The sequence below is a fragment of the Podarcis muralis genome, chromosome 7 (genome assembly GCF_964188315.1).
Source record: "Podarcis muralis chromosome 7, rPodMur119.hap1.1, whole genome shotgun sequence".
NCBI classification, from domain to species: domain Eukaryota; kingdom Metazoa; phylum Chordata; class Lepidosauria; order Squamata; family Lacertidae; genus Podarcis; species Podarcis muralis.
In genome coordinates, this window is record NC_135661.1 from 29780748 (window position 1) to 29807204 (window position 26457).

The following is a 26457-nucleotide window of genomic DNA, read 5'->3' on the forward strand; positions in this document are numbered from 1 at the left end:
ATGTCCAGGCCTCTTTGTGCACATGCAATGAATTTTCTGCAAGCCCAGAACAAGTGTGTGCTTTTTGAGCAGCTTGTGATATTATGTGTACACACACACACACACACGGCACAACCGCATCTTATTCTCATTTAACTTGCGCAATTTCAACCATACATGGTTGAAGGCCAGCTGGTTGAAATCCTGCAAGTTGAATGCAAGCAAGGCAGAGAGCTTCAAAGGCAGAGGGCCTTCTCGGTAGTGGCGCCCGCCCTGTGGAACGCCCTCCCATCAGTTGTCAAGGAAATAAAAACTATCTGGTTTTTAAAAGACATCTGAAGGCAGCCCTGTTCAGGGAGGTTTTTAATGTTTGATGTTTTATCATGTTTTTCATATTCTGTTAGGAGTCGCCCAGAGTGGCTGGGGAAACCCAGCCAGATGGGTGGAGTATAAATAATAATAATAATAATAATAATAATAAATTTTATTTATATCCCGCCCTCCCCAGCCGAAGCTGGGCTCAGGGCGGCTAACAACAATCAAATAACCAAATAGTTGAATAATCACACATTCTAAAATATTTCATTATAAAAATTAATTAAAATCAAATTGATGGCAACCAAAATACTGTGCAGGTTGCCAGAGGAGGGAGTCAGGCTGCGCCCTGACCAAAGGCCTGGTGGAACAACTCTGTCTTGCAGGCCCTGCGGAAAGATGTCAAGTCCCGCAGGGCCCTAGTCTCTTGTGACAGAGCATTCCACCAGATTGGAGCCGCAGCCGAGAAGGCCCTGGCTCTAGTTGAGGCCAGCCTAACCTCTCTGAGGCCTGGGACCTTGAGGATGTTTTTATTTACAGACCGTAGGTTTCTCTGTGGGGCATACCAGGAGAGGCGGTCCCGTAGGTACGAGGGTCCTAGGCCGTATAGGGCTTTAAAACCAGCACCTTAAACCTGATCCTATACTCCACCGGGAGCCAGTGCAGGTGGTATAGCACCGGGTGAATGTGATCTCGCAGCGAGGACCCCGTAAGGAGTCTCGCTGCGGCATTCTGTACCCGCTGGAGTTTCTGGGTCAGTCTCAAGGGCAGCCCCACGTAGAGCGAGTTACAATAATCCAGTCTGGAGGTGACCGTCGCATGGATCACAGTGGCTAGGTCAGGGCGAGAGAGATAAGGGGCCAACTGCTTAGCTTGGTGGAGATGAAAAAATGCCGCCTTTGTTATAGCTGTAATCTGCGCCTCCATAGAGAGGGAGGTATCGAAGATTACACCCAGACTCTTAACGGACGGTGCTGGCACCAATTGCACCCCCGCAAGAGATGGGAGTTGCCCCCTCGATCCCATATCGTCCCGCCCCAGCCAGAGGACCTCTGTCTTCGCAGGATTTAACTTCAACCAGCTCCCACGTAACCATCCAGCCACAGCTTCCAGACATCTGGTCAGTGTGTCTGGGGCCGAGTCAGGATGGCCATCCATCAACAGATAGAGTTGGGTGTCATCAGCATACTGATGGCAACCCAGCCCAAAACTCCGGACAAGCTGGGCGAGGGGGCGCATAAAGATGTTAAAAAGCATCGGGGAGAGAATCGCACCCTGAGGCACTCCACACACCAAGGAGTGGCGCGATGACAATTCCCCCCCAAGCGCCACCCTCTGTCCCCGACCAGAGAGAAACGAGCGCAGCCATTGAAGGACTGTGCCCTGGATCCCCACGTCGGCAAGGCGGTGGTCCAGGAGTTCATGATCGACCATGTCAAAGGCTGCTGACAGATCTAGAAGAATCAGCAGCCCCGACCCACCTCGATCCAGCTGCCTGCGGAGATCATCTGTTAGGGCGACCAGAGCCGTCTCGGTCCCATGACCAGCGCGGAAGCCGGACTGGAATGGATCCAGAGCAGATGTTTCATCCAGAAACCTACCAAGCTGTTCAGCAACCGCTCTCTCAATCACCTTACCCAGGAATGGAAGATTCGAGACCGGGCAGTAATTGGATAGATCTAAGGGATCTAATGATGTTTTCTTTAAGAGCGGACGCACCACCGCCTCCTTCAGTTCCCCTGGGAATGTCCCGGTGCCAAGGGACAGATTGATGATATCCCCCAGGGGGGCCCGCACCTCGTCTATTATTATTATTATTAGCTTTAAGCTGGAATCAGGAAGACCAACATTTTAATCAGGAATGGAAAATATATAAAATTTACCTTAAAAATCACTGTAAACAATTAAAATAATTAGTAGGATTGGAATGACACTTGTTAAACGTTGGACTGTGGTTGTAATGGAGATTTAATTGAACTGGATTAACAGAGAAGATGCAGGAGGGAAAAAAGTTAATATAAGGACCCACAAAGCGGGGGGGGGGGGAGTCCATGGGAATTTATGTTTGTTGATTTGCTTCTGTGGCGATCACACAGGGTCCCCGGATGTTTGACGGTCTATTGATCCCTGTGCCACCACTGTGCTCGCTTCCCCGCTGCCACCAACCCGTTACTCTCTGGTGAAACACTGAGTCCAGCTAGTTGTTAAAAGTGAACCAAAAAAACCAAGTTTATTTTAGAGACATTAACAAGTTTATGGTTTCTCCGATAATATTCTTGTCACTATCTTAACTTTAGTTTCTTTACCGGCCTATACCTTCCTAATACCTTCTGACTGATTATCTCAACTGTTTGACTGACTCATCTTAACAAATTCTCTCCCTCTCACACACAGACTAGCCCAACCCACAGACTTATCTTATCTGTCTCTTCTAACTCCAGACTGTCTTCTCCACCCTAACTCTAACTCCCCCCCCCCAAAAAAAAAACCTCTGTGCTTAAACCTTATACCCAGTTAACTCTGCCCCCTGGGTTCCCATTGGTTTGTCATTTTATAATTAGTTAACCCTTTCCCTATGAACCCAGTATGGTGTCACACACCTAGGAGGGCAAACGCCACAGCTTCCTTGATGATTGTTTGTAAATTTGAAAATTGTGTATGTGTCTGTGTGTATTCTTCATTCTAAAAAAAAAAAAAAAAAAAAGAGCTTCAAGCTGGGGGCACTGGTTCTGGGAGTGCTGGATGTTCTCTTTCTCTCCCTCCCTGCCACCCGCTAGCCATGGGGGGCTGCTCCAATGGTTTGGGTAAGATGCAATCATGCTGTATTCAGAAGCTCAAGCTTGTGCCTTACCGGTGAGAGGAGACGGCTCTCTCCTAAAGCCAGAATATGTGAACATCCGGTGAATCTGAATGTTGGAAGATTCAGAACAGAGAAAAGAAAGGACTTTGTCCACACAGGGCGTAGTTGAACTGCGGAACTCCCTCCCACAGGAGGGAGCGATGGCCACTAACCTGGACGGTTTCAAAAGAGACAAATCCATGGAGGAGAGGGCCATGGGTGGCTGCCAGTCACGATTGCTACGCTCTGCCTCCACATGCTGGCAAATGCTTAGGAACCACTGCTGCTCTGAGCTGTTGCCAAAGACCACCCCCCTCAGCCTTCCTGGCATGTTCTGGGGCTTCTCTTAAGCTGTCCTCTCCCTCCACCCCTGGCTTCTGTCTTCCAGGTTTGGGTCTGGGGTCCCGCGCCACGGCCGTCAGCACCTCGGAATCCAGCGCCGGGACGGGCACCAGCACCCCCTCCACCCCCACCTCCACCACGCAGAGCCGTCTCATTGCCTCTTCGCCCACCCTCATCTCAGGGATCACCAGCCCCCCGCTCTTGGACTCCATCAAGACCATTCAGGGTCACAGCCTGCTGGGGGGGGCGCCCAAGGCGGAGCGCGGCCGCAAGAAGATCAAGGCGGAGAACCCCACGGGGCCTCCCGTCCTGGTGGTGCCCTACCCCATCTTGGCTTCGGGCGACATCGGCAAAGAGGGGAAGACGTACAGGTGTGTGGGAGGGAAGGGGTTAACACTCTGCCGCCAGCGTGGGTGGGGGAGTGGGGTGGGGAGACCTCAGGCCCCTTAGCATGGCGGGGAGCTGGACTAGATTGCTCATGGAGGTCCCTTTCAACTCTATGATTCTGTGTACAGAAATAGGGTCAATGATATCTTCAAAATGGATAAAATAGGGGTTTTCAGTTATGAAATCTCAAGGTTTCAACACGATCTGTTAGCAAACAATATAAAATTACTGTTGAAAATGTATAGATTGATGTTGGAATGGCATACAAAGGATGAAGCTCAGGAACCAAGAAGACCAAAACTTTAATAAGGAATGGGGAAAATGTATGATTTATCTTGGAGACCACTGTAAACAGATGAAAACATTAGCAGGATTGCAATAACACTTGTAATGTAGCAGGTATTGTGGAGATGATGAAGTTATTTTAAAAAATGGAGTGCAGAAAAAGATGCAGTGGAAAAGTTTTAATAACAGAACCCCTGGAGGGGAGGGGAAGGTGGGAAGTCAGAGATTCAGAGGAATCTCTATAAATTGTGGGTATGTGTTAGGTTATTTTTTACAATTTTATACTTGTGAAATCAAATAAAAAATATGTCAGGAATAGGGTCACTGTTCTTGGACTGTGCCAGTTTAAACTCGAGATAGGAGAATGGGTACAGCTCAACGGCGGAGCACAAGGCCCCGGGTTCAATCCGCAATGGCATCTCCAGGGAGGGCTGGGAATGTCCCCTGCCTGAAAAGAAGCCTGGAGAGCTGCTTTCAGTCAGAGTCGATATGGACCAATCAGTGAGCAGGAGGAGACACTCCCACCAATGCTCTATGGACCAATCAGTGAGCAGGAGGAGACACTCCCACCAATGGGCTTTTGATGGGGGGGTGGGGCCAGCCACTTTTCAGTCATGTGATGCAGTAACATGCTGCATCATTGACAGATGGGCGGCTGACCTCTCAAATTTAACCAATCCTGACGATGGTCTGACCCATGGAGCCGGAAATAGCTTCCCACCCATGGTGTGGAGAGGAAATGCCCCAGAGAAGCCCAAAAGCTGTACACAAAAGTGGCAACTTGTTGGATGTGCTTGCTAGGGAGCTGCTGCCAGTCAGAGTAGGCTACAGTGAAGTAATGAGCCAAGACTTCCCTGCTCAGACAGACCTTTAGAAACCAAGGAGCAGGTGATGCTGGCCACTAGGCTGCTGTGTCAGGGCAGCTTACATTTTTATTGCTGGTTCTAAATGTGTTTTGGCGTATTTTAATGGATGTGTTTTAACTGGGTTTTTAAAAAAATACTTTCTATTTTATAATGATGTTTTCTGACGCTAGAATCCCAACTTGGGAGAAGATATATATATCTATCGATATTGATATATATACAGTGGTACCTCGGGTTACATTCGCTTCAGGTTACATATGCTTCAGGTTACAGACACTGCTAATCCAGAAATAGTGCTTCAGCTTAAGAACTTCGCTTCAGGATAAGAACAGAAATCGTGCTCCGGCAGTGCGGCGGCAGCGGGAGGCCCCATTAGCTAAAGTGGTGCTTCAGGTTAAGAACAGTTTCAGGTTAAGAACGGACCTCTAGAACGAATTAAGTACTTAACCCGAGGTACCACTGTATATATATATATAGAGAGAGAGAGAGAATATCGTGGAATGGCAGAATTGGAGAGGACACCAAGGGTTATCCTGTCCGAGCCTCTCACTGCAGGACATTAAATACATCGTTAAGAAATAAATGATGATAGTGACTATGTTTTGATGCAGAATTGTGTCTTTGAAACGCTCCCCCCCCCCCTTCTTGTCCTTGACCGTCTCCAGGTGTAAAGTCTGCCCCCTCACTTTCTTCACCAAGTCGGAGATGCAGATCCACTCCAAGTCCCACACAGAGGCCAAGCCCCACAAGTGCCCCCACTGCTCCAAGTCCTTCGCCAACGCCTCCTACCTGGCGCAGCATTTGCGCATTCACCTGGGCGTCAAGCCCTATCACTGCTCCTACTGTGAGAAATCCTTCCGCCAACTTTCCCACCTCCAGCAACACACCAGGTAAGGGACCTGCTTATGCTCGCTGGGATCAGTCGACTGGGTTGCCATTTTGGGTGAGCATGGGAAGCAAAGATGGCCACCAGAAACTGGAAATCTTCCTTTTCGTTAACAAGAACAAGGTTAAGTAAAAAAGCAAGCCTTTAGTCCTCATGGCTTGAGTGACTGTGTGTCAAATGGCACACACACACACCCCACTTCTTTGACCAGCAACGTCAGAATAAATTGACGCATAACGGTGCACATTTTTCAAGATTTGTTTCCTACTTGATAGATTAAACCAGCAGTTCTCAAACTTGGTTAGGGTGGGATTTTAACATATACGAAACGGTTTTAAATATGCCTGTAGACATGGAATTGTTTTATGTATCTACTACATATTTTGGAAAGTTGTCTCTTTGCTATGCGTTAGGACAGGACAGGACCCTAGGATCGAGGTTCTGTGCATGTTTGGGTACAGTTCGGCGCCATTTTGAATCAAGATGGTGGCCCATACCTTTCAAAACCATCCTGATTTGCAACCACTAATTTCACCATTTCCTAATGTGAAATTGCTGTGAGATATTTTGCGGGAGGCGGTTTGTGAACTGAGTCAGGTAAGTGAAGCAATGGAGGAGAGGCGGAAAACACCTCAGCGTACTCTCTTGCTGCCTTTCAGAATTCACACCGGAGACAGACCCTACAAGTGCCCTCACGCCGGATGTGAAAAGGCATTCACACAGCTCTCGAACCTCCAGGTCAGTCGGTTGGGAATTTGGGTGGTATGTGCCAGGGAAGTGAATTGGAAGTCCCAGAGTGGGTCAAAGCATTTGAGGGTTAGAGATAATTGGGGTGCATTTATAGGGTGCCCTGTGTGGCAAGACGGGACTGAGGTTTTCCTATACGGAATATTTATTTATGTATCTCATGCTGCAAGCACCAAAACAATTTGTCTTGATGGTCTGCTGATCTAGCCTAGTCCTTCTTCCAACAGCAGACAGCCAGATACCTTTGGGGGCTCAAATGCTTGGCCCAGCGAGTGGGGGAGCCCTCTTGTCTGTCCTGCGGCTTATGAGGGTCAAAGGTATATTGCCTCTAAAGACAGAGGTTCCACTTAATTGCTGAAGATAATAGCAAGTGAACATTATTACCTGCTTTGGGACCTTTGGGTGAAAGGCAGGTAATAGCTTTATGTATGTATGTAGCACAGAGTAAAATGAAATTGGCATCGACATTTTAAAAGTTGCAGTCATGTCACAAACTCCAGAGGAAAATGACAAAATGCCCAGGGTCAGTTCCTGGTGATTTTTTTGTTCGCTGCAGCACAGAACCCATGTGGTGTAGTGGTTAGAGTGCCGGACTCAGGTTCAAATCCCTCCCCCCACTCAGCCATGAAACTCACTGGGTGTGACCTTGGGGGCCAGCTGGTATCTCTCAGCCTAAGCAACTTTGCAAGGTTGGCATCTTGATCTGAGCTGGGTGAAAGGGTGCAAGTCTCATCTGACTGCCCTGCTGCAGATTTAGCAAGGAGGGCTTGATAAAAGATTTTGCAGAGATCTCAGTGAAAGGAGCAGTGTAGGAGGACTTGGGTCTTCAGAGTTGCAAGGGGGTACCTTGGTTGGTGGCGAGGTGGCTTTTTCTTTAAGGGTCTTCCCCACCCCACCCAGGGCTGCCATGTCAATCCCCTGTTCCTTCCCCTTTCTCACCCAGTCTCACCAACGGCAACACAATAAGGACAAGCCCTACAAGTGTCCGAACTGCTACCGGGCCTACTCGGACTCTGCCTCGCTCCAGATCCACCTCTCGGCACACGCAATCAAGCACGCCAAGGCCTACTGCTGCAGCATGTGTGGGCGGGCCTACACTTCAGTGAGTAGCAGGGGCTGTTGGCTGGGCAGGAAGCAAGGCAGGTGGGGAGTGCAAGAGAGACACGAGTTCAAATCCCCTCACGCACTGGGCATGAAGTCTACTGGGGGTGGCCTTGGGGGGGGGGGGGTCAGTTGGCCGCTCTAGGCCTAATCCAGTTCACAGAGTTGTTGTGAGGAGGAAAATGCGTCAAGAGTAGCTTTATGTCCTCCTTGAATTTGTCCAATCCCCTTTGAAAGCCATCCGAGTTCCATAGTTGTCAGGACAATACTTGAGTCCAGATATTGTGGGGTGGGTGTGGGTGCACAGCTTACTTTAGTTTTCTGCTTGGTGATTGTCGGGTGGAGGTGTTTCTCCCCTAGCTGCCCTGTGGGAAACTGTGGCGGGCCAGGAGATCCCCTCTGTAGATCAGGCCGCTCCCCAATCTCCCCCAAATCATGCTGTGGGAGCAGGTCAGGGTGGAGGTGAAGGGAGGACCCAGACATGCCGAAATGAATCTACGTCACCGTAGATGGGGGGGGGGGGGGCAGCCGCTTCCTGCTTCCCCGAAACTGACCTTCCCTTTCTCCCTCTCCAGGAGACCTATTTGATGAAGCACATGTCAAAACACACGGTGGTTGAACATCTAGTGAGTCAACACTCTCCTCAAAGGACGGAGTCTCCCAGTATCCCTGTCCGAATCTCGCTCATCTGAATCTCGGGGAGCAGCCTCCACCCCCTGGCCTGGCCCTGCTCCCGTGCAGCCACCCTCTCTTGAATCCCAGAAGCGGGGAGCAAAAGACAAGGACACCTTGGCATCACGGTCAAACAACCCACGGTCCCTGCTCCGCAGCGTCCCTCCTGCCATGGGGTGATCCTCATCCGCCACCAGTCAGGACAGAGAGAGAGAGACTGGATGGAGCCCTGTTGGCAGCCAGGGAGACTGGGGAGGGGAAAGAGATTTTCCGTTCCAAGTTGGTGGCAGCCAAAGACAATCCCAGAGCACTTTGAAGACGTCCACACCTCTCCCTTCCCTGTAACAGAGCCTCTGCCTCAGCCACAGGCCCCCCCTTCTTTCATTTTGGATCCCCACTTCTCTCCTCTCCAAAATCCCTGTTCCACTTTAATTTCGCATAGGAAAATTGTCACCCAACGGGCCAGGAATTTGCAATGCAGATAATGGGAAGCCGCCCCCCTTCTGGACTCTTCTCTGGAGCCGCTACAGGACCGCCTTGGCCAAAAATGGGGCAGTGTGAGGTTATTGCTGTGGGGTGGGGGGGCAGGCACCCCAGGAGTGGCCTTTGGCTAGGGTGGGCACAGTGGGAGGTGAGGAGTCTCAGATGCTGCAACATCACACGGTCAGGGCCCATTGCACCAGTGTTGGTGCAAAGGATTACATCAATGCTCAGAGGCTATGGGGTTTGCTGCACCTTCGGCTAGGAGGTGGAAGGGAGTGGGGTGTTGTCCTAGAAATAGATGAGGGGGGGCACCTTCGGAATATGGTTGGGAGACACACTGCAGTAGGGGGGGGAGAGATGGCAAGAGACTGGCAGTGTTATGCCCATTCAGAAGTACATGAGGCTTTGTCTGCCCATCACCTTAATCTTGAGGCACCGTGTGAAAGTTTGCCCACCTGCAGCGCCATCTTTGTGTATGAGTAGCCTCCAGCCCTGCTCTCTCCTTGTATGGAAAAGGAGGAGAGGGGATGGAGGGGAGGGCTGGGTCTCTTCTGCAGGGAGTAAAGGTGGGCATTGACCTGCTCCTGGGTAATGCTGCCATTCGGCTCACCCACAGTAAGATGTGCCAGTCCATTTCTCCCATCTTTGCAGAGGGCTGTCAGCTGGCAGAAGCGAAGCCCTAAGGGTGTTTTGGGGCAGAAGACAGGTTGGGGTGGTGGTTCTTGATCCTGGCTGCCCTACCGTTCAAGACCACTCAAGGCACCACCTTCCAACCTCTCCAAGGAGGTCTCCAGTACTGGTTCGCAGGGCTGGAAGAACCTATGGTTCTCCCGGGGCGTGCCCACAGCATTGGTGGGTGGGGGGCACAGGTTCCTCCCTAGCCCCAGAATAGAAACATAAGCAAGTTGCTTATTCCAATTTCCATTTGAACATGGCCATAGCAGGCACATATTTGCAGAATAGGTGGAATTGTCATCCTTCTCCAGTTGCTGTCGTTTGAGGGGGTTTGATTCCCTTGCACCAAGATCTAGGGGGATTGGAGGTTTTTTTAAAAAAAAATACCCACACACCAGTATTCCAGAGAATTCTGGGATTCCCGAGGGCTCATTTGCTTGCAAAGCCACATTCCATTGCCTTGAGAGGGTTCAGCTTCCTAGTGACCCCAGAGGACTGAGCACCTCCTAGAATGCCCCCCCCCAAAAAAACAAAAACCTCCCCTAAGCAAGTAGTATCTGGAAGCCCCATTGATTGTGGGGAAGGGTCCATGGGGTTCAGAAAATCTGCAAACCACAGAAACACAGAAAGTGTGGTGTGATCCTCTGCGACTCATCTCCTGCAAGGCTGTTTTCCTCCAATTCCTGTCAAATGGGAAAAACGCCTTTTAAAGCTTTATTGCTACACTAGATTTGCTACCCAAGATCAGAAGCAGAGGACAACATTGCAGTTTCCCTTGATTGGGGAGGGGGGGGAGAGCCTGTCAAATGGGACTTCTTTTTCACTTGCTATGTTTTGGCCATTTCCAGTTTTCCCAGATGCTACATGTGTCCCCGACTGCTTCAGCTCCAGCTCTCTCTCCACCCCCACTGCCATGAGTCAACCGGTCATCTCTGTGTGGCCACCCCAGTGGCTGAGGAGAGGCCATGGCCTCCTGGGTGCTGTGAAGAAGAACAGCTCAAAGCGCCAACAGGATGGCACCCTCTCTGGCTCTTAAAGTCTTCTGTGGCTCCTTGGATAGCTGTGAAGGGACTGTGGCATGATGCCAACTGCTCTCGCCCCAGGAACCCATCACCAAAAGAAAAAGTAGCTTTCTGAGGTGGTGGTGCACCTCCCTCAAACCAAGTGTCTCTTGGCAGTTTCTCTCAAAGTGGAAGGAAAAGGGCCCACAAAACTTCCCCAAACAACAAGACTTAAAAACCACCTCTATATTATGTACCCTTCAGTTGCGTTAAAAAATAAAAGCGAACTACTTTTTTTTGATAAACTTTTTAAGCCTTAAAAATATATAATTTTGTTTTTTATCAGTTGTTTCTTTTACTGTTTGTATTTGATTTGATCTTTTCCTTTTTTAAAAAAACAAAACCTTGTTCCCTTTTCAGTCGGTTTTGAATTGTTGTATGATATTCAATATTGTAGCCTCTCTTTTTTTGATCCGCATGTTAATAACTGTGTAAATAGGACTCTTATGCATAATGTTAACAACTTTTTTCTATATTAAAAAAAAGAAGCCCAGGCCACATCTAGCTAGATCCTTAGTTATTATCATTACCTTATAACTGAAAAAGGAATTTTTAAAAGTTTTTTTAAAGGGTCTCTCCCTCCCACCCCTTCCCTTCAAAGAAAAGTCTTGCATTGTGGAATCCGGGACTGGTGAGAGGAGGCAACTTCTGCCTCGCTGCCAAACGCCATTTGCATTGTTTTGAAATGAAATGGGGAAAAGAAGGAAAAATAAATAAAAAATTGCTTTGTATTTCTCTGTTGTGGAAAAAAGATAATAAAAGCGTCTTTGCAACCTTGGGCTGGATTGGAAAGCGTACCAGTCTTCTGACTAAGGGTTTTTTAAATAAAAAATGAGATGGAACAGGGATACTTGGTGAGCATTTGGGACACCGGACATGTAATGTGAAGTACTTCGGTTTTGCTAAAGATTTACAGAAAGCCCACTTAATCCAGCTCCCTGTGGTCAGCTAGATGCGTTCAGGTCCTGCTTGAAGATTTCCCACAGGCAATTCTCCCCATGTGATTCCCAGGAACTGCCTCTGAAGGTAGAAAAAGTAGCCATCCTGCCTGCCAGCCACTGCTGAAACAAGCGTCTTTTAAGAACTTCTCAGCATCCTGAGGTGACAGAAATTACGCTTGAGCAACTGAGGAAAAGCCTTGTGTGTGCCAGAGGTGGTGGCAGATGGAAGGAAAGTCATTCTGGAGAAGTGAGGGGGAATGAGATGCATTTTGCAAATGTCAGAATACCAAGCCGAAAACCTCTGCTCTAGGAAGAACTCATGTCAGCCATGTGCCTGGAAACCATAGTTTCCTGGCTCTGCCATGAAGCTCACGGGTGACATTGAACCACTCGCCCCATCTCAGCCTCTCCTACCTCACAGGGTTGTTTGTGAGGGCAGAAAAACATGTACATAACCTTGAGCTTCTTGCAGAGAGAAAAAGGGATGGAAATGAAAAATATGAAGGGAAAAAAGATTCAGATTGCAGTTTAGGAACCACCTCTCATCCCAATTGCATTAAAAGCCAATGAGACTCCTTAACGCTGAGGGAGCAGGCACTGGAGGGCAGTTAGACATCACACCCCCCAGTGCTCCTTAAGAGAGACTGCTGCCCCAAGGTGAGGAGGATGCTGTCTTGCCAACACAAGGTGAGTCCAACTGGATCAGGCCAGCATCCCGCTCTCAACAGTGGGCAAACTTGCAAGCAGGATCGTGAACAAGAGCACTCGCCCCATCTGTGGCTTCCAGCAACAGCTATTCAGAAGCACGGCTGCCTCCAACTGCAATTTTCCAATCTTCTCTTGAAGCCATCACCACTTCCTGTGGCAGTGAGTTCCACCGTTGAACTCCGTGCTGCATGAAGAAGTCCTTTCTTTTCGCCTTGCAAGTTCTCGTCTTGGGAGAGAGCGAGGAAACATATTTCTCTGTGGTTTTGATGTTATGAGTCATCTGGAGAATCCAGCTGAATGTTCTCCGCCCCTGGAAGCTAAAACATCCCGGGACCTGCCCCCAGCCACCCAGCACCATAGCAAGGAAGCCTTTTAAATACATGGCATCTTTTTTTTTTTTTAATTCCAAAAGGTGTTTATTAAAAACAGGAGGGGGGCAACAGTAGAAAGTCCTTTTGCTTGCAGCCCAGAGGCTGTGGACAGTGGCCAGCACGAAGAAGGGGGGCACCACACACAAACCGTCAAAAGGGGCAGGGGGGGTGCAGCTCAGCTGCAATCCCACTCCCCGCAGTTCCTGATCACCCGAGGAAAAAGCCCGTCCACTCTCGACAATCCTGAGGCCAGCCCCATCTTCCAGGGAGAGAGCCGGCTCCTCCTGCCCTGCCTTGATATTATGGGAGGGGGAGAATGGGGGGGGGGGTGAGGTGTTTGTGGCAGGGGCCAAAAGGGCCTTTTATTTAAATTTTTAAGGCAGCTGCAGACCTGGTCCCAAATCAGAAAAGAGGCCTCCCCAGTAGTCCTGGACGTCAGCCAGCCAGTTCGCACGACTTGTGCTTGGCTACTTATTCATCCCCTTTTAAAAAAAATTGTTTTAAAAAAACCAAAGCAAAACAGTGTGAGGGGAGCAATACACCCCCGCGAGACTGGACGGAGATCCCTTCTGCTCCTGCATGATCCCCCACGGGAATCAGGAGATCACTCAGGGCAGCTGCTTGCTTCCCCTGCTGTGCCTTGGGAAGAGATATAGCAGAAGAGGAAAGGGTGCAGGGAGGGAGGAGTAAACAGAGGGCACTACCCGGCACCACACACACGCACGCACGCACACGCCTACAAAAAAATTTAAGGCAATGGTCCTGTTTGGCTTTTGAGGTTTCAAGTAGGTGTGTCCGATTCTTGGGGGGGGGGGTCTCTGGGACGCAGGAGAAGCAGCTTCCAGGGTGAGGAAGAGGGTCCTTGCCCCCACCACTAAAAAAACAAGGTTGCACGACTCTCTCCATTGCTGCAGGGGGGAAGCTAATGCTACATATTTATGTACAGCCCCGCAACGGCTTTAGCTTATGGACATCCCACCCGAGTCGGGGTGCCTCCACGCCCCTCCCGTCGTCGAGGCAGGCTGGGGGTGTTGCCTCTGTGCTCGAGTTGCTTTGTGAAGAGTGGGAGGCAGAAGAAAGCAGAGTCCATTTTGTTCCCAGCCCCTCCCAGCCTCCGAGGAAGAAAGCATCCGTTTGCCAGCAGGGCCTCCCACCCGCCCCGGCCTGAAGGCCTCTAGGAGTCTTTCAGCATACAGATGCGGGCGTAGATTTTGAGGGCTGGGCCCAGTTTGATGTTCATGGCGCTCATGAGGTGGTCCTCCTTCAGGAGAAGCAGGGCCTGGCCGTCGATCTCTTGCGCCCGGAACTCCTCCGCAATCTCCTGGCAACCTGCGGCAGGGGGAGAGGAAAAGCCCCATCACTGCAAGAAAGTGAGAATACAGGGAACCAGGCAGAGGGCCTTCTCAGCAGTGGCGCCCTCCCTTTGGAATGCCCTCTCGTCGGACGTCAAGCAGATTAAGAATGACACAACATTTAGAGGAGTTCTGAAATACAGTTTTCCATGTTCAATGTTTTATTATGTTTTCAATCATCACCAGAAAATGGTCAGAACGTCTCATAAGAGCTGTTCCAACAGTGGGATAAAGGTAAAGGGACCCCTGACCATTAGGTCCAGTCGTGACCGACTCTGGGGTTGCGGCGCTCATCTCGCTTTATTGGCCGAGGGAGCCGGCGTACAGCTTCCGGGTCATGTGGCCAGCATGACTAAGCCGCTTCTGGTGAACCAGAGCAGCGCACGGAAATGCCATTTACCTTCCCGCTGGAGTGGTACCTATTGATCTACTTGCACTTTGACGTGCTTTCGAACTGCTAGGTTGGCAGGAGCAGGGACTGAGCAACGGGAGCTCAACCCGTCGCGGGGAATCAAACCGCTGACCTTCTGATCGGCAAGCCCTAGGCTCTGTGGTTTAACCCACAGCGCCACCCTCAAAAGCTGGTGAGCTCTCCTTGGTTGGAGATTTCTAAGCCGAAGTTGGGTGGCCATCTGCCAAGGATGCTTCAGCTGTGGTTCCCACAATGCAGGGAAGTTAGGGATAAATGACCCCTGGGATATTTCCGTAACCAAATCAAATCCATCCATAAACTTAACTCCTCAAAGTAGCAACACTGGAAAATATTGGGCTTCCCACCAGACCAGAGAATTGGGAGAGAGGGGGGCAGGCTCATTTCTGCCCAACTTGGACCACTCCAAGGTTCCCTTCCTAAGCAGGCAGGCGGAAGGCCCCAATCCTTACCAGGCAAGGACCGAATGAACTCGTAGACGTCCTCCACGTTCCACTTGGTGGGCTCGCTGGGCAGGAAGTGGTGCCCAATGCCCACCAGGTCTCGGACGTGCACATCGGGCAGCTCCATGTCGCGCTCGCCCTGGCGCCGGCGGGAGGCGGAAGAGCTGGCTGAGAGGGGCGAGAGGGGCTCTTCGTAGCTGGAGTTGTCCGAGCAGCGGCTGGAGTCCTCCTGCGCGTGAGCCAGCTGCAGAGACCCGGAGACGGAAATGGGTCCCGAGCCAGGGGGCAGCGATACCGGTGCCTGCAAACACAGAGGAGCACCCCACTTTAGGAGGCTGTGCTATCGCCCCATCCGGCCCAGTGCTGCCTCCTCTGGCCGGCAGCTGCTGTCTGGAGGGCTCAGTCACAACATCTGTCTGTTTACTGCGCTAACTCCCTGGGCTCCTCAATTTCTTTGGAGTCACTGCCCCCTTTGGTTCCACAAGCTCACAGAATAGCAGTCTGCACAGCTTATTAGAGGAAGGTAACCACACAATAAAATACAGAACAGGAACGATTCGTTGTGCGTTTATTCAGAACCCAACGGGAATTATTTACTTAATTCAACAAAACTGAGAAACTTTTTGAAATTAAACTACCAAAATGCGAATGCAGTAATAATATTAACGAACATCAGCAACATTAGATGAAGAAAAAAAGGAGAGGAACCATCGGCTAACTCAGCTCTAGCAATATTGTCTCCCTTTTGTAATCTTTTTTTGCAGACTGTGCGAAGAGAGCTTCTTCGTTTGTCACGAGACAGCTCAGAAGAAACTGAACTGGGCATTCCTGTTCCCACACATCAGCAAGGAAATCTTTCCCTTGGATCTCTGCATAAATTATGGGCAGATTAACATGCAGCGAATAATACCTTTCCCCTGAAGTTGACTCTTGAGATCTTTCAACTATACAAATTTAGTTAAGAAATTATTATAACTGAACCTGGCACTGCCTGAAAGCAAATGCCCACTCTGCAGCTGATAACTCTTCTTCCAAGCATGTGTAGCAACCAATTTGTTATCGTGTTCCAGGGGAGACAGTGCGATGTAGTGGTTAGGGTGCAGGTCTAGGACCTGGGAAAGAACTGGGTTTAAGTCCCCTACTCATTGGTCATGAAGCTCATTGGGACAGTCACTGCCTCTTGGCCTCACCTCTTAGCCAGTCACTTGCTGTGAGGATAACATGGGGGGAAAGTGGCCCATGAGACCTGGGTTCAAATCCCCACTTGGTCATGGGTAAAGCTTCCTGGGTGTGGCCTTGGGCACTTAGCCACTGCCTTCTCTCAGCCTAACCTACTTCACAGGGTTTTGAGGAGGGGATTAAATGTGACAGTTCCTCCATGCAGGACCCCAATTGGGCCCATTTTAGAGGTCGGAAACTGAGGACTCTGGGGAAGAAGAAGAAAGAGAAAACTATGCACTATACTCCTCTTGGGCCTGTGGCAGGTGCACTGGAGGGAGGCACAAAGAGATACCCGATGCTCCCAAGTTTCTCCTCCGCTGTGCGAAAAAGTTCCTTGCCCCTGGATAACTCCAGCAGGCTCTTACCTGCTTCTTGTTCTCTTTGCTGAGAGGGGGAAGGGAGCCCTTGCAGGTCCGACGCCGGCCGTGTGGAGGCGTGTTGGGCTTCTGAAGCTTGCTGCGGTCTGGGTGGAAGAGTCCCACACGCTTTGTGCAACCCACGTTGTACCTGCGAGAGAGAGAGAGAGAAGGTCAAAGCCTGTGTGTGGCCAACGTTCCAACGTTGTATTATTAATTATGATTGTTTTTATTTCTACCCCTCCTTCTCCCACCCCGCCAACTCGCAAATTAAAACAACACCGGGCTAAATACAAAAAGCTTAAAAACATACAAGGTATTTTATTGGGTTGTTGTTTTTATTTTGATGGTATATTTTGTGGTTTTATGTTTTTATTTTGTTCTGTGAACCGCTCTGAGACCTCCGGGTATAGGGTGGTATATAAATCCAATTAATAATAATAATAATTTCTAGAAAGTAATCAGACCCAAACAGCACCACAACACTATAAAAAGCAACCATGTTAAAATACAGACTCTAAAAGCAGTGCAGCCCAGTGTGTGTGTGGAGTAATCAGCTCTATAAAAGCTTCTCCGCTGCTACCCAGCACAGAATTTATGGAACGTGGGAATACGCCTTATAATGGAGTCAAGCCCTGGGTACATCTAGCTCAACACTGCCTACTCTGGCTGGCAGTGGCTCTCTGGGTTTTCAGGCAGGGGAGATTCCAAGCGCTGCCAGCCTGGAGATGCAATCAGGACCTTCCACAAGCAAGGCAGCTATGGCCCCTTCAAGGAGAAGGGCAGGCAGACGTTTCTGCCAGGGAGGTACCTCTTTGCGCAGGCCATGGAGCAGAACCGCTTTGACCGCTTGAACTTGTAGGCAAAGTCAAGGCGGCCGCAGAGCTCGCATTTCAGCTTTGGGGGTGATCCATCGTCTTTGGATTCTGGGGAAGGAGAGCAGAGTTTTTTAGGACCCCACACCTCAAAGCAACAAAAGGCAGCAAAGCCCCCCAAACCCTTGCACCCACGTTTAAGAAGCCCTGCTGGATCAGGCACCTCTTAACCACAGAATGGCAGAACCGGATGGGGACCCCAGGGGTCATCTAGCCCAACCCCCTCCAATCCATTGTTGCCTTTCCAGCCAGGTACCTGCGGAACCTGCAGCCACCAGATGTGGCTCCCATCACAGGAACGTCAGGAACTGCAGACCCTTTCTCCCTCCAGCTAACTATTGCCTGCACAGACTGGCAGCATTTCTCAAGGGCTTTAGACAAGGGACTCTCCCAGTCTGGCTTCCCCCTGGGGCATCTGGTCGGCCACTGTGAGAACAGGCTGCTGGACAAGAGGGGCCACTGGCCTCATCCAGCAGCCTCTGCTGGTGATCTTATGAGCCCAGAAACATCCACAGGTTCTCCACCTTTGCAGAAGAGGTTTGTGCCAAATATTTGTTCTGCTTTTCTGCACGTTTTGATACGACACCTCTCTGCTGGTGTCCCATCAATCCCTAACATTCCTTGAGGGAGCACGTGAAAGGCACTCTGCACATGCTCCAGGTCCCTCTCTCTCTCTCTGCTTACCTAGGCTTTCCGCTGGGCCTACCTTGTAGATAGGGGTCCTCCATTTCGGAGTCGGTGGTGGTGGTTGTGTTGTTGTCCTGGTGCTGGGGTTTCTCGGCCAGGAGGTCCTGGGCATACTTCTGCTTGAGGCTCCCCACCAGCAGCGAAGAGCGCCCCACCTGGCAAAGAACCATAGTCATGTCGAGCAGGAAGGGGACCCCCCGAGCGTCATCTAGTCCAACCCCCTGGAATCGCCACTGCCGGACGGCCATCCAAACCTCTGTTCTACAAACCTCCAGCGAAGGAGAGATGGGCGAGGGAGGTGCTTCGACAAGGGAGTCGGCGAAAGGCAGCTTGGAAGGCAGCCCCCTCCCCCTTCTCTTCTTCCAGGGAGACCCGGGTGGCCTTGGCCCCGCAGGACGAGGGGAGGGCGGACGCTGGACTGACAGCTGCAGCGGGAGAAACGCTTGGCTATATGCACCTTGGAAACAAGAGCGCCAGAAATGGGAGCGCAGGGCTGTGGGTGGGTGGCTTGGGCCTGGCTGGGCAGGAATCTCTGAACAGCGCATTCGGAGGCCACATTCCACGTGACACATTTAAAGCACTACGGTGACACCTTGAACCCCCCCCCCAAGAATCCTGGGATGTGCCGTTTGTTAAGAATTGTTCGGAGACCCCGTATTTCCCTCCCAGAGCTACAATTCCTGGAGTGGTTTAATTGCTCTTCCCAGGGAACTCTGGGAACTGTAGCTAGGAAGGGAGAATAAGGGAGTCTCCCCTACAACTTGCAGCACCTGTAACAAACTACGGCTCCTCTAATTATTTGGGGGAAGCCACAGCTGCTTAAAGTGGCATCACAGCACTTGAAACGTGCTTGGGACTTGGTAAGTTTTTATATTGCGAGGAGGGACCCTGGGCTCCCTTGCATCACCCCAACCATGTAAACCAGCTCCCCCACCCCGCTCTGTGCTCCGACCAGTTTCTCTGCCCCCCTCCAGTCCCAGCCAAGTTCACTCCCCCCCCAGCCTTTGTGAAAACAGAAACACCAGGGTGTGGGTGGGTGAAACCCTTTGCCTTCTGCATGTGCCCAAGCACAACCCTCAAGTTTTCTTGCAATGGGATTTTAATGCCCACCCTTCCCAAAGCCCCACAACAAAGGCAGCCCACCAACACCTACCCATGCGCTGCCCTCGGGCTCCCCCGCCCCCAGTTTGTTGGCTACCTACCGGGAACGGCTCAGCCCCCTCCTGGATCACAAACCCCTCGATGACGTGGGTCAGGATCTGCGGCTTCACGATGGCTTGGGGCGGCTTGTTCTCACCGTTCTGAGGGGCGCCGGCGACGGTGGAGGCAGAGCTGCCGTTGTTCCCCGATGTCATGCCGGGGCTGCCGGGGGCGTCCGGAGGCGTGCGGCGGAGGCTGTCCCGGCCGGCCTCTGCATGGGAGAAGGAGGGAGAGGAGGGAAGCCGAGCGTGACAGGCAAGCCGAGACAAAGGCAGAGGCACCAAGGAGGCTGGACCACCGGCCCTGCCCCTCCGACGCCCTCCCCAACCGCCCGCTCTGCCCATTACCATACAGCTGACTTGCTCCTGCTCCAAGCCGCATGGGACGCCTGCCCCCCCCTTCCAACCTCTGCGTGGAGCACACACAGAGAGGGTTGTGGAAGGAAGGAGGAGCACACACACAGAGAGAGAGAAAGAGTGCCAGGCAGTTTGGAGCAGAAGAACTGGCACAGAGGACCAAGCATGCCCCAGGCACGGGGACGCCAACTCTGACGCTCGCAGACCCCTGGCTTTAAATCCATGCCCTCCTCTTTCCAACCGGCACAGGAGCCTGGGAAAGACTTGTGTGTTGCATGTGGGAGGCGAGCGGCCAGACTACATACAATCCACTCTCGGCCATGATTCCTATACTTTCCGTCCCAGGCTTCTACAAATGCTTCCCAAGGGAGTTTGCCACCTCCAGTCCCAAACACCAGATTCTGGAGGGGGATGCACCAGAGAGCTGCTGCGGTCACAATTTTATGCACATGGTGCTTTTCTGTGGGGGGGGGGGAGCCGCACTCAAAGCATCTCGCAGAGAAAGGAAACGAGGGTGCTAAGGGCAAAAGTGATTTCATAACAACGTGACAAAACAGCAACACAACAGAGAATATAACAATATACCCCAAAAAGCCCACATACATCCCCTAGCAACTATGATAGGAGGAGAAATATGCTATTGCCCCTTTTTAAATTATTCCTCTGCAATTTGCAAAATGATTTGTGGAGTGGGGGGTTTGGGGGGGATTCACGCTCTCCTCCAATACCCCCCAAAACTGCTAACAACTGCAGGGGGTGGGGCTAAGACAAGGACCCTGCCTGGCATAGGTGCCCACTCTGCTTTCCTCATTCTGTCAACAGGTGCCAGGTGGTACAGCCCTTCCTGGACTCTGAAACCACTTCGGAGTCTAAGCACTGGGGGTGGGGGGCCTGAGAATGGGACATTACAACTGCACCCCATCAAAATGCAATAATTCTGCGACTGTAGATAGGATTCAGTGGGTGGGGGTCTAGCCCGGACTGACTGCAATCAGATACTAGGAAGGAAGGATCACTTTACAATTAATTTATCAATTGCCTTCTAATCCACCATCTCAAGCCAATTTACACTTAAGATAATTTTTAAAAGTTTTAACACCTGCTTCCCCACCCCCCCACCCCAAAAATACATTTAAAACAAGTTTAGAAAGGTGAAGACGCTTTTCTCCAACTGGGATATTATGCTAGTTTTAATTTGTAGCTAAAAGGTTTCCATTTATGTATCACTCTGGTCGCCTAAATGCTCCCATCACTCCTCACCCAAAAAAGAAAGAGTTGCAAAGTTTGAAAGGTGAAACTTGGTGATTTGTTTATTTTTAATTACGTACGAATCCTTGGACCTTTGCCATTTAAGCTTTGCATTGAGAATTTTTTTGGGGAGGGATGTACAAGTCACTTTGCCACATTGTACCAAATTAAAGATCAACATCCCACCCTCCTCCACTAAGGGAACGGCAAAAAAAACCCTCGGTAACTAAATAACCTTTCAGCAAAGAATGTCTGCAAATCTGGACGGGTTTCCAAGAACCCCTTACGACTCACACACAGTCTGCTCAAGAAATGAAAATCAGAGACGTGATGCTATTACCGACAGCATGATCAAGTTGGAAGGGACCCCAGGAGCCATCTACCCAACTTCCCGCAACACAGGAATCACAGTTAATGACAATGTTGCCCGGACCAGACTGATGCCTTGCACAAACTGCAAGCCCCAGAATCTTCTGTAACACAGAGAAATTCTTTGGCAGGTAAGTCCATCTGAGAAGGGCTCCTTGTCAAAGGTACAGAGCAGCCCGCCGCCCCCACAACTGAAATCCCAGCCCTCCAGATGATTTGGACCATAGGTAGGCAAACTGAGGCCCAATCGCCTTCTAAATCCGGCCCGTAGACAGTCCGGGAATCAGCGTGTTTTTACATGAGTAGAATGTGTCCTTTTATTTAAAATGCATCTCTGGGTTATTTGTGGGGCATAGAAATTCGTTCATTTTTTATTTATTTTTCAAAATCTAGTCCGGCCCCCCACAAAGTCTGAGGGACAGTGGACCCCCCCCCCCCGCTGAAAAAGCTTGCCGACCCCTGCTTTGGACTATAACTCCCATCAGCCTCAGCCAGGACAGGATGATGGGAGTTGTAGTCCAAAACATGGTGTGGGAGAGAGAGGAGGCTCGGGAAAGCCACATTAAAGTTTTGAAGTGGCTGAACGTGGCAGGAAGCGGCTGAATCCCAGGGACTGTGTGGACAGAACTAGCAACCCACAAACTGCTCCAGCCAATGTGCCTGAACAACACATCATTGCAGGGGGCTGGACTAGAAGAGCCTTGGAGTCCCTTCCGACTCTACAATCCTATGATTGTATGATCTGCAAACTCCGGCACGAGCGCATGCTGCTCTCAAACAACCAACAGGCAACTGGCAAAGAGCTTACGCAACCCAGGGCTACTTTACACACTGGAAGCACACGGAGCCTGGACTCCTGAATGCTTTGAGAATCCTTATGTTTCTAGGCCTCATGTTGTGCCAAAGAAAAAAAATGTTTCCCTGTGGTTATTCCCCTCTTGTATCACTTTGCTTCTCCACCCCAATCTTCTCCAAATCTCCTTTTTCATGTCCAAATATGCTACCGGAATCCTAACCGCGACCACCCATAAGCCAAGGCTTTTTACGTGAGAAATACAGAAGGTGGAACAATGAACAAAAGCCAGCTCCACCTCTCCAGCACTTTATATATTTTTCCTTTTCAAAAGATCCTAACGGCTGCTGGAAACCGTCCCACGTAACTTGCTGCCCCTCCCAAGAAGGGCAAGAGCAGAATACACGAAACCGAGCCATAAAATGAACAAGGAACGCTCAGTTTTATGCTCTCTCTCGCTCTCTCTTGAAGCAGAATCCGGGCCCCCGTTTTTAATCTGCGTGTCAACTTCGATTTTGAGGGATGACCAGAGTCGCAGCTTTGCCCGGATGACATCATTTGGAGTGCCAAAGCACTCTGCACACCACAGCTGCCGACCCCACCCACCCCCCGCCAGCACCCCCACACAAGAGGGTCCATAATCCTTGGCTGCTGAGGCGCAGCCGAGAGACAAAACCATTTCTTCCCCACCTCCCTCTCCAGACCCCTTTCAATGCCACCTCCTCAGAGACTCTGGGATTTGCGCTCTCTCTTGATTTCCTAGACTGCGGTCCGTTCGCCCAGCCAGCACTGCATTAAATATTAACCACCCTGGAGGATGTGCTTCGCACGCGGCGCCAAGGATTCAAAGCAAGGCATGCTGGGAGTTGCCGCGCCGAGACCCAACAAAGGGGGAACGCAGCCGCTTCTGACGGCATACAATCCAGCTGCTGGCAGATGAGCAGGGCTGTCAAATGGTACTACAGTGGCAAAACTCAAACCAGCCTCATTTTAATTTGGGGGTTCTGCCCGAGGTCCAAAATGCTTTGTTAGCTTCTGATAAGAGATTTGGTTGGCAGGAGCCAGTATTCTGACTCGGCACAAGGCATGCTTCCTATGCTCCTGTTTAAATCAGCTATTTATTCAACACCATGAGGACTAGAACCCTGCGCATAGCTGTCAACTTTTCCCTTTTCTTGCGAGGATTCCTATTCGGAATAAGGGAATTTCCCTTTAAAAAAGGGAGATGTTGACAGCTATCACCCTGCATTATGTTGAAAGAAAAGGACCATAACTCATTGACAAGAGCAAAAGGTCCCGTGGTCATTCCCCAATGGCAGCATCTCCCAGGTAGCACTGGGAGAGAAGCCTGCCTGAAACCCTGGAGACCTACTGCTGCCAGTCTGTGCAGACAACGCTGAGCTGAATGAATGAGAAGGACTAGAAGCTGACTTAGGGTAACGGTATGTTCAGTGGGACAGAACATACTTCTGCATATAAAAGGGCTCTCCCTGCTTGCGATTCCAAGAAACTGGTATTCAGAGGCAGGTTGCCTCCTCCAAGAGTGGAGGCAGAGCGGCCACTGGCCATGTTAGAAATTAGCCAGACTCCAGGCGCGTTTTGAGACTGGCACAGGCCTAACTGGAGAACTCTGGATGCCTGGCTGGTGACTGGGGAAAGCAAAATGTCACTTAGAGAAGGATCTGAAATATTCTCCTTGAAGCTCAAGTTTGTTCTATCCTGGATTGTTTGATGTTTGAAGGCATTGCAATCCGCTTTGAGATTTGTTCTTTAAAATATAAAGTGGCACATAAATGAGTAACAACGACAACGAAACTCCACTGTAAAAACAAAACGGCGCCGAGGCATTCCATTGTGGTGAATGCAACATAGGTTTAAGGTACCCTATGGTGATTGGCTTATATATCTGAGTTTCTAACACTGGCCACTGGTAGACAAATCCATGGGCGATAAGTTCCACAGTTTAACTCTGCCCTGAACCCACCAGCATTCAGCTTCGTTGGATTGCCCCACGTTTTAGTATTATGACAGAGAGAGAACTTCCCCCTCCACACACGATTTCTCTATGAGAAGGGAGCCTTAAGAAACAAAGGGGTCCTTTCCTATGGAAAGGAAATAGCTGAGGAGGAGATGCTCACATGATTGAGCAGCTATCCCAGATGACCTGGTCAAGTATTCCAGACAGAGGGCAAAACTGCCAAGTCTCAGGTCAACTCGCACTGTCAAGCGAGAGGTCAACTGATTGCTTCTCATTTGAACAGGACAAATATTTGGGGGAATCCAAGGCCACTGCGGTGTATTTCAAGTTGGCAGCTCAGCTTCTGAATATTCCCTTGCAGTGTCATTTGCTGGGGAAGGCGAGTGGCTTATGCCCCCCCCCCCCCAGCAGCAAGCAGTGCAAACAAAATTCAGGGTTGGAGCCAACCCATTCATATTAATGAACACAGGTCACACCTGGGTTGCAGTTGGTTGCAGGCTTCAAAGAACTGGCCTGGTGCCCCTTTTAGAAAAGGCTGTGACACCTGTTTTGCCTGTACTGTAGATCTTTTGCCTGCAGAAGATACTAGAGGTGTCTCCAGCTATATCTGGAAGAGACCCTTGCCTGAATGCATGGAGAGCTGCTGCTAATCCATGCAGGCAACACTGATCTAGATCAGGGTTTCCCAAACTTGAGTCTCCAACTTTTTTTGGACTACAACTCCCACCATCCCTAGCTAGCAGGTCCAGTCATCAGAGATGATGGGAACTGTAATCCAAAAACAGCTGGAGACCCAAGTTTTGGAAACCCTGATCTAGAATGACCAAAGGTGTGACTCAGTAGGAGGCCTTTTCCCACTTAGAACAGTCCTTTAGTCAGAAAAATGAGGACTGGAAACTTGCTTTATTTTTAAGGGAAGGGTCTCTGCTCAGTGGTCGAGTAGACATGTTGCATAAAGAAGGTCCCAGGGTCATTCCTTGCAACCTCCGGTTTGGGCAGACAAATTTTCCCTGCCTGAAATCCTGGAGAGCTGCTACCAGTCAGTGTAGTAAATACTGAGCTAGATGGACCGCAATGGACTGAGCTTGATATACTGCGGTTTCCAAGTTTAAATGAGCCATTTATTCGGAACTGTGCAAATTAGACCCTGGCCATTTTTTGGTAGGGGAAGGAGCAGCTGCTTTTCCCAAGTTCAATCCCCAAACGGAATCTCCAAGTACGACTGGGAATCTCCTGAAAACCCAAAGAGCCACTGCCAGCGAAGGCAGTGTAGACAATGCTGAGATAAATGGGTCATAACGGTCTGACTCTCACATATGGCAGCTTCCTACATCCCACAAGTGAACAATGCACAGCATGGAAGAGCGCCACCTGCTGTCCATTCCGGAGCTCCTGCCAATCAATCACAAAGGACACGCGACTGATCCTTACAAGGGTTAGAGGAAGGGGGTGGGGAGAGAGAGGAGCAACAGTCCGCTCTTCCTCTCCCCCCATTTCATAATGGGAACAGGCATGGGAACCACCTGACAGTGCATGACTGCAGTGTGAAACTGGAGCACCTCTCCAGAGAGCGCCCAAACGCCTCTTCCCCAGCTGCGCAAGCAGGATCGGGAAAACAGCGCAGAGCAGGCACATGGCGCGCAGGGGGCGCATGAACACACAAGAGGGGCAGGCAGGGAAGACAGCAGCTGCTGGAGGAAGAGGAGAAGCTCAGGAGAGAGCAGCCAGGCTCCAAGGCATCAAACAAGGGGCTCAAAGTTGGGTTTCTCCCAACCCCCTGAGCAATGGCATCAGGTCTTCTTGCCTGGCTCACCCCCCACAGGATCTGCAACAAGGGGGCAGCCAGTAGGATGGCCTGACCTCAAGAAAGCTCTCTCTCTGAGCCAGCCAGCTTGCTGGAAGGCCAGCCAGTCCGCCCAGAAAGCTGCTCCTCCCTCGTAGGGGAGGGAAGGCGTGGGGGGGGGAGAGATGCATCAGGCACAGCTTCAGTGCTGAGATGAGCTCTCTCCTTCTGCCACAGGAAAAGGGTGGCACAGAAACCCTGGCTGGAATTCTCCCCGCACGGAAGGGAGCTGCCAGCACCATCCAGGCCACCAGAAGGAGAATTCCAAGTGGCTATTTTAAAACCTCCTCAAGTCAGCCCAGGCTTTGGAAACTCAGGCCGTCCTACTCATGTGCCAAATAATCTCCTTGCCCCTCCCCTTTCGCCATGCAAAAACAGAAAACAGCTTATTTTCACATGTTCCTTCTGCGATCTGACATTTCTTTTCCTCTTTCCACTTATGCACACCACGAACACAAACAATTACAGGTATAATGCAGAAAACTGCACGTAATTTGAGATTTCGGCAAGGACTAGAACCTCCGTTCGCTTTCTAGGTGATCTGGCATTCCTTTATTGCAGCCTGTTGGATAGAATCCTCTGGACTCGTGTCATATAATTTAGCATTCTTTTATTACAGCAGAACCATTGTTTTCGAAACAACCCTCG

General features: G+C 50.5%; 2 protein-coding genes across 14 annotated transcripts in view; one reads left to right on the forward strand and one right to left on the reverse strand.

Annotated features, from left to right (window-relative positions):
- ZNF362 (zinc finger protein 362) overlaps positions 1-11415 on the forward strand; it is a 31927-nt gene extending 20512 nt beyond the window's left edge. For all 9 annotated transcript variants that reach the window (XM_028740425.2, XM_028740422.2, XM_028740428.2 and 6 more), the window contains 5 exons: positions 3522-3846; positions 5679-5903; positions 6559-6637; positions 7590-7748; positions 8323-11415. In XM_028740425.2, the coding sequence (XP_028596258.1) occupies positions 3522-3846; positions 5679-5903; positions 6559-6637; positions 7590-7748; positions 8323-8439 (905 nt within the window). In that variant the 3' untranslated portion in view covers positions 8440-11415. The remainder of the gene's footprint in view (positions 1-3521; positions 3847-5678; positions 5904-6558; positions 6638-7589; positions 7749-8322) is intronic.
- A 1562-nt stretch (positions 11416-12977) lies between these two features.
- Positions 12978-26457, reverse strand: part of PHC2 (polyhomeotic homolog 2) — a 59970-nt gene continuing 46490 nt past the window's right edge. For 4 of the 5 annotated variants that reach the window (XM_077931467.1, XM_077931468.1, XM_077931470.1 and 1 more), the window contains 7 exons: positions 19225-19433; positions 18292-18447; positions 18042-18177; positions 17268-17386; positions 16470-16607; positions 14893-15184; positions 12978-13987 (listed from right to left, as the gene is read on the reverse strand). In XM_077931467.1, coding sequence (XP_077787593.1) covers positions 13833-13987; positions 14893-15184; positions 16470-16607; positions 17268-17386; positions 18042-18177; positions 18292-18447; positions 19225-19433 — 1205 coding nt within the window. In that variant the 3' untranslated portion in view covers positions 12978-13832. The remainder of the gene's footprint in view (positions 13988-14892; positions 15185-16469; positions 16608-17267; positions 17387-18041; positions 18178-18291; positions 18448-19224; positions 19434-26457) is intronic. The other variant, XM_077931469.1, reaches the window with a different exon arrangement.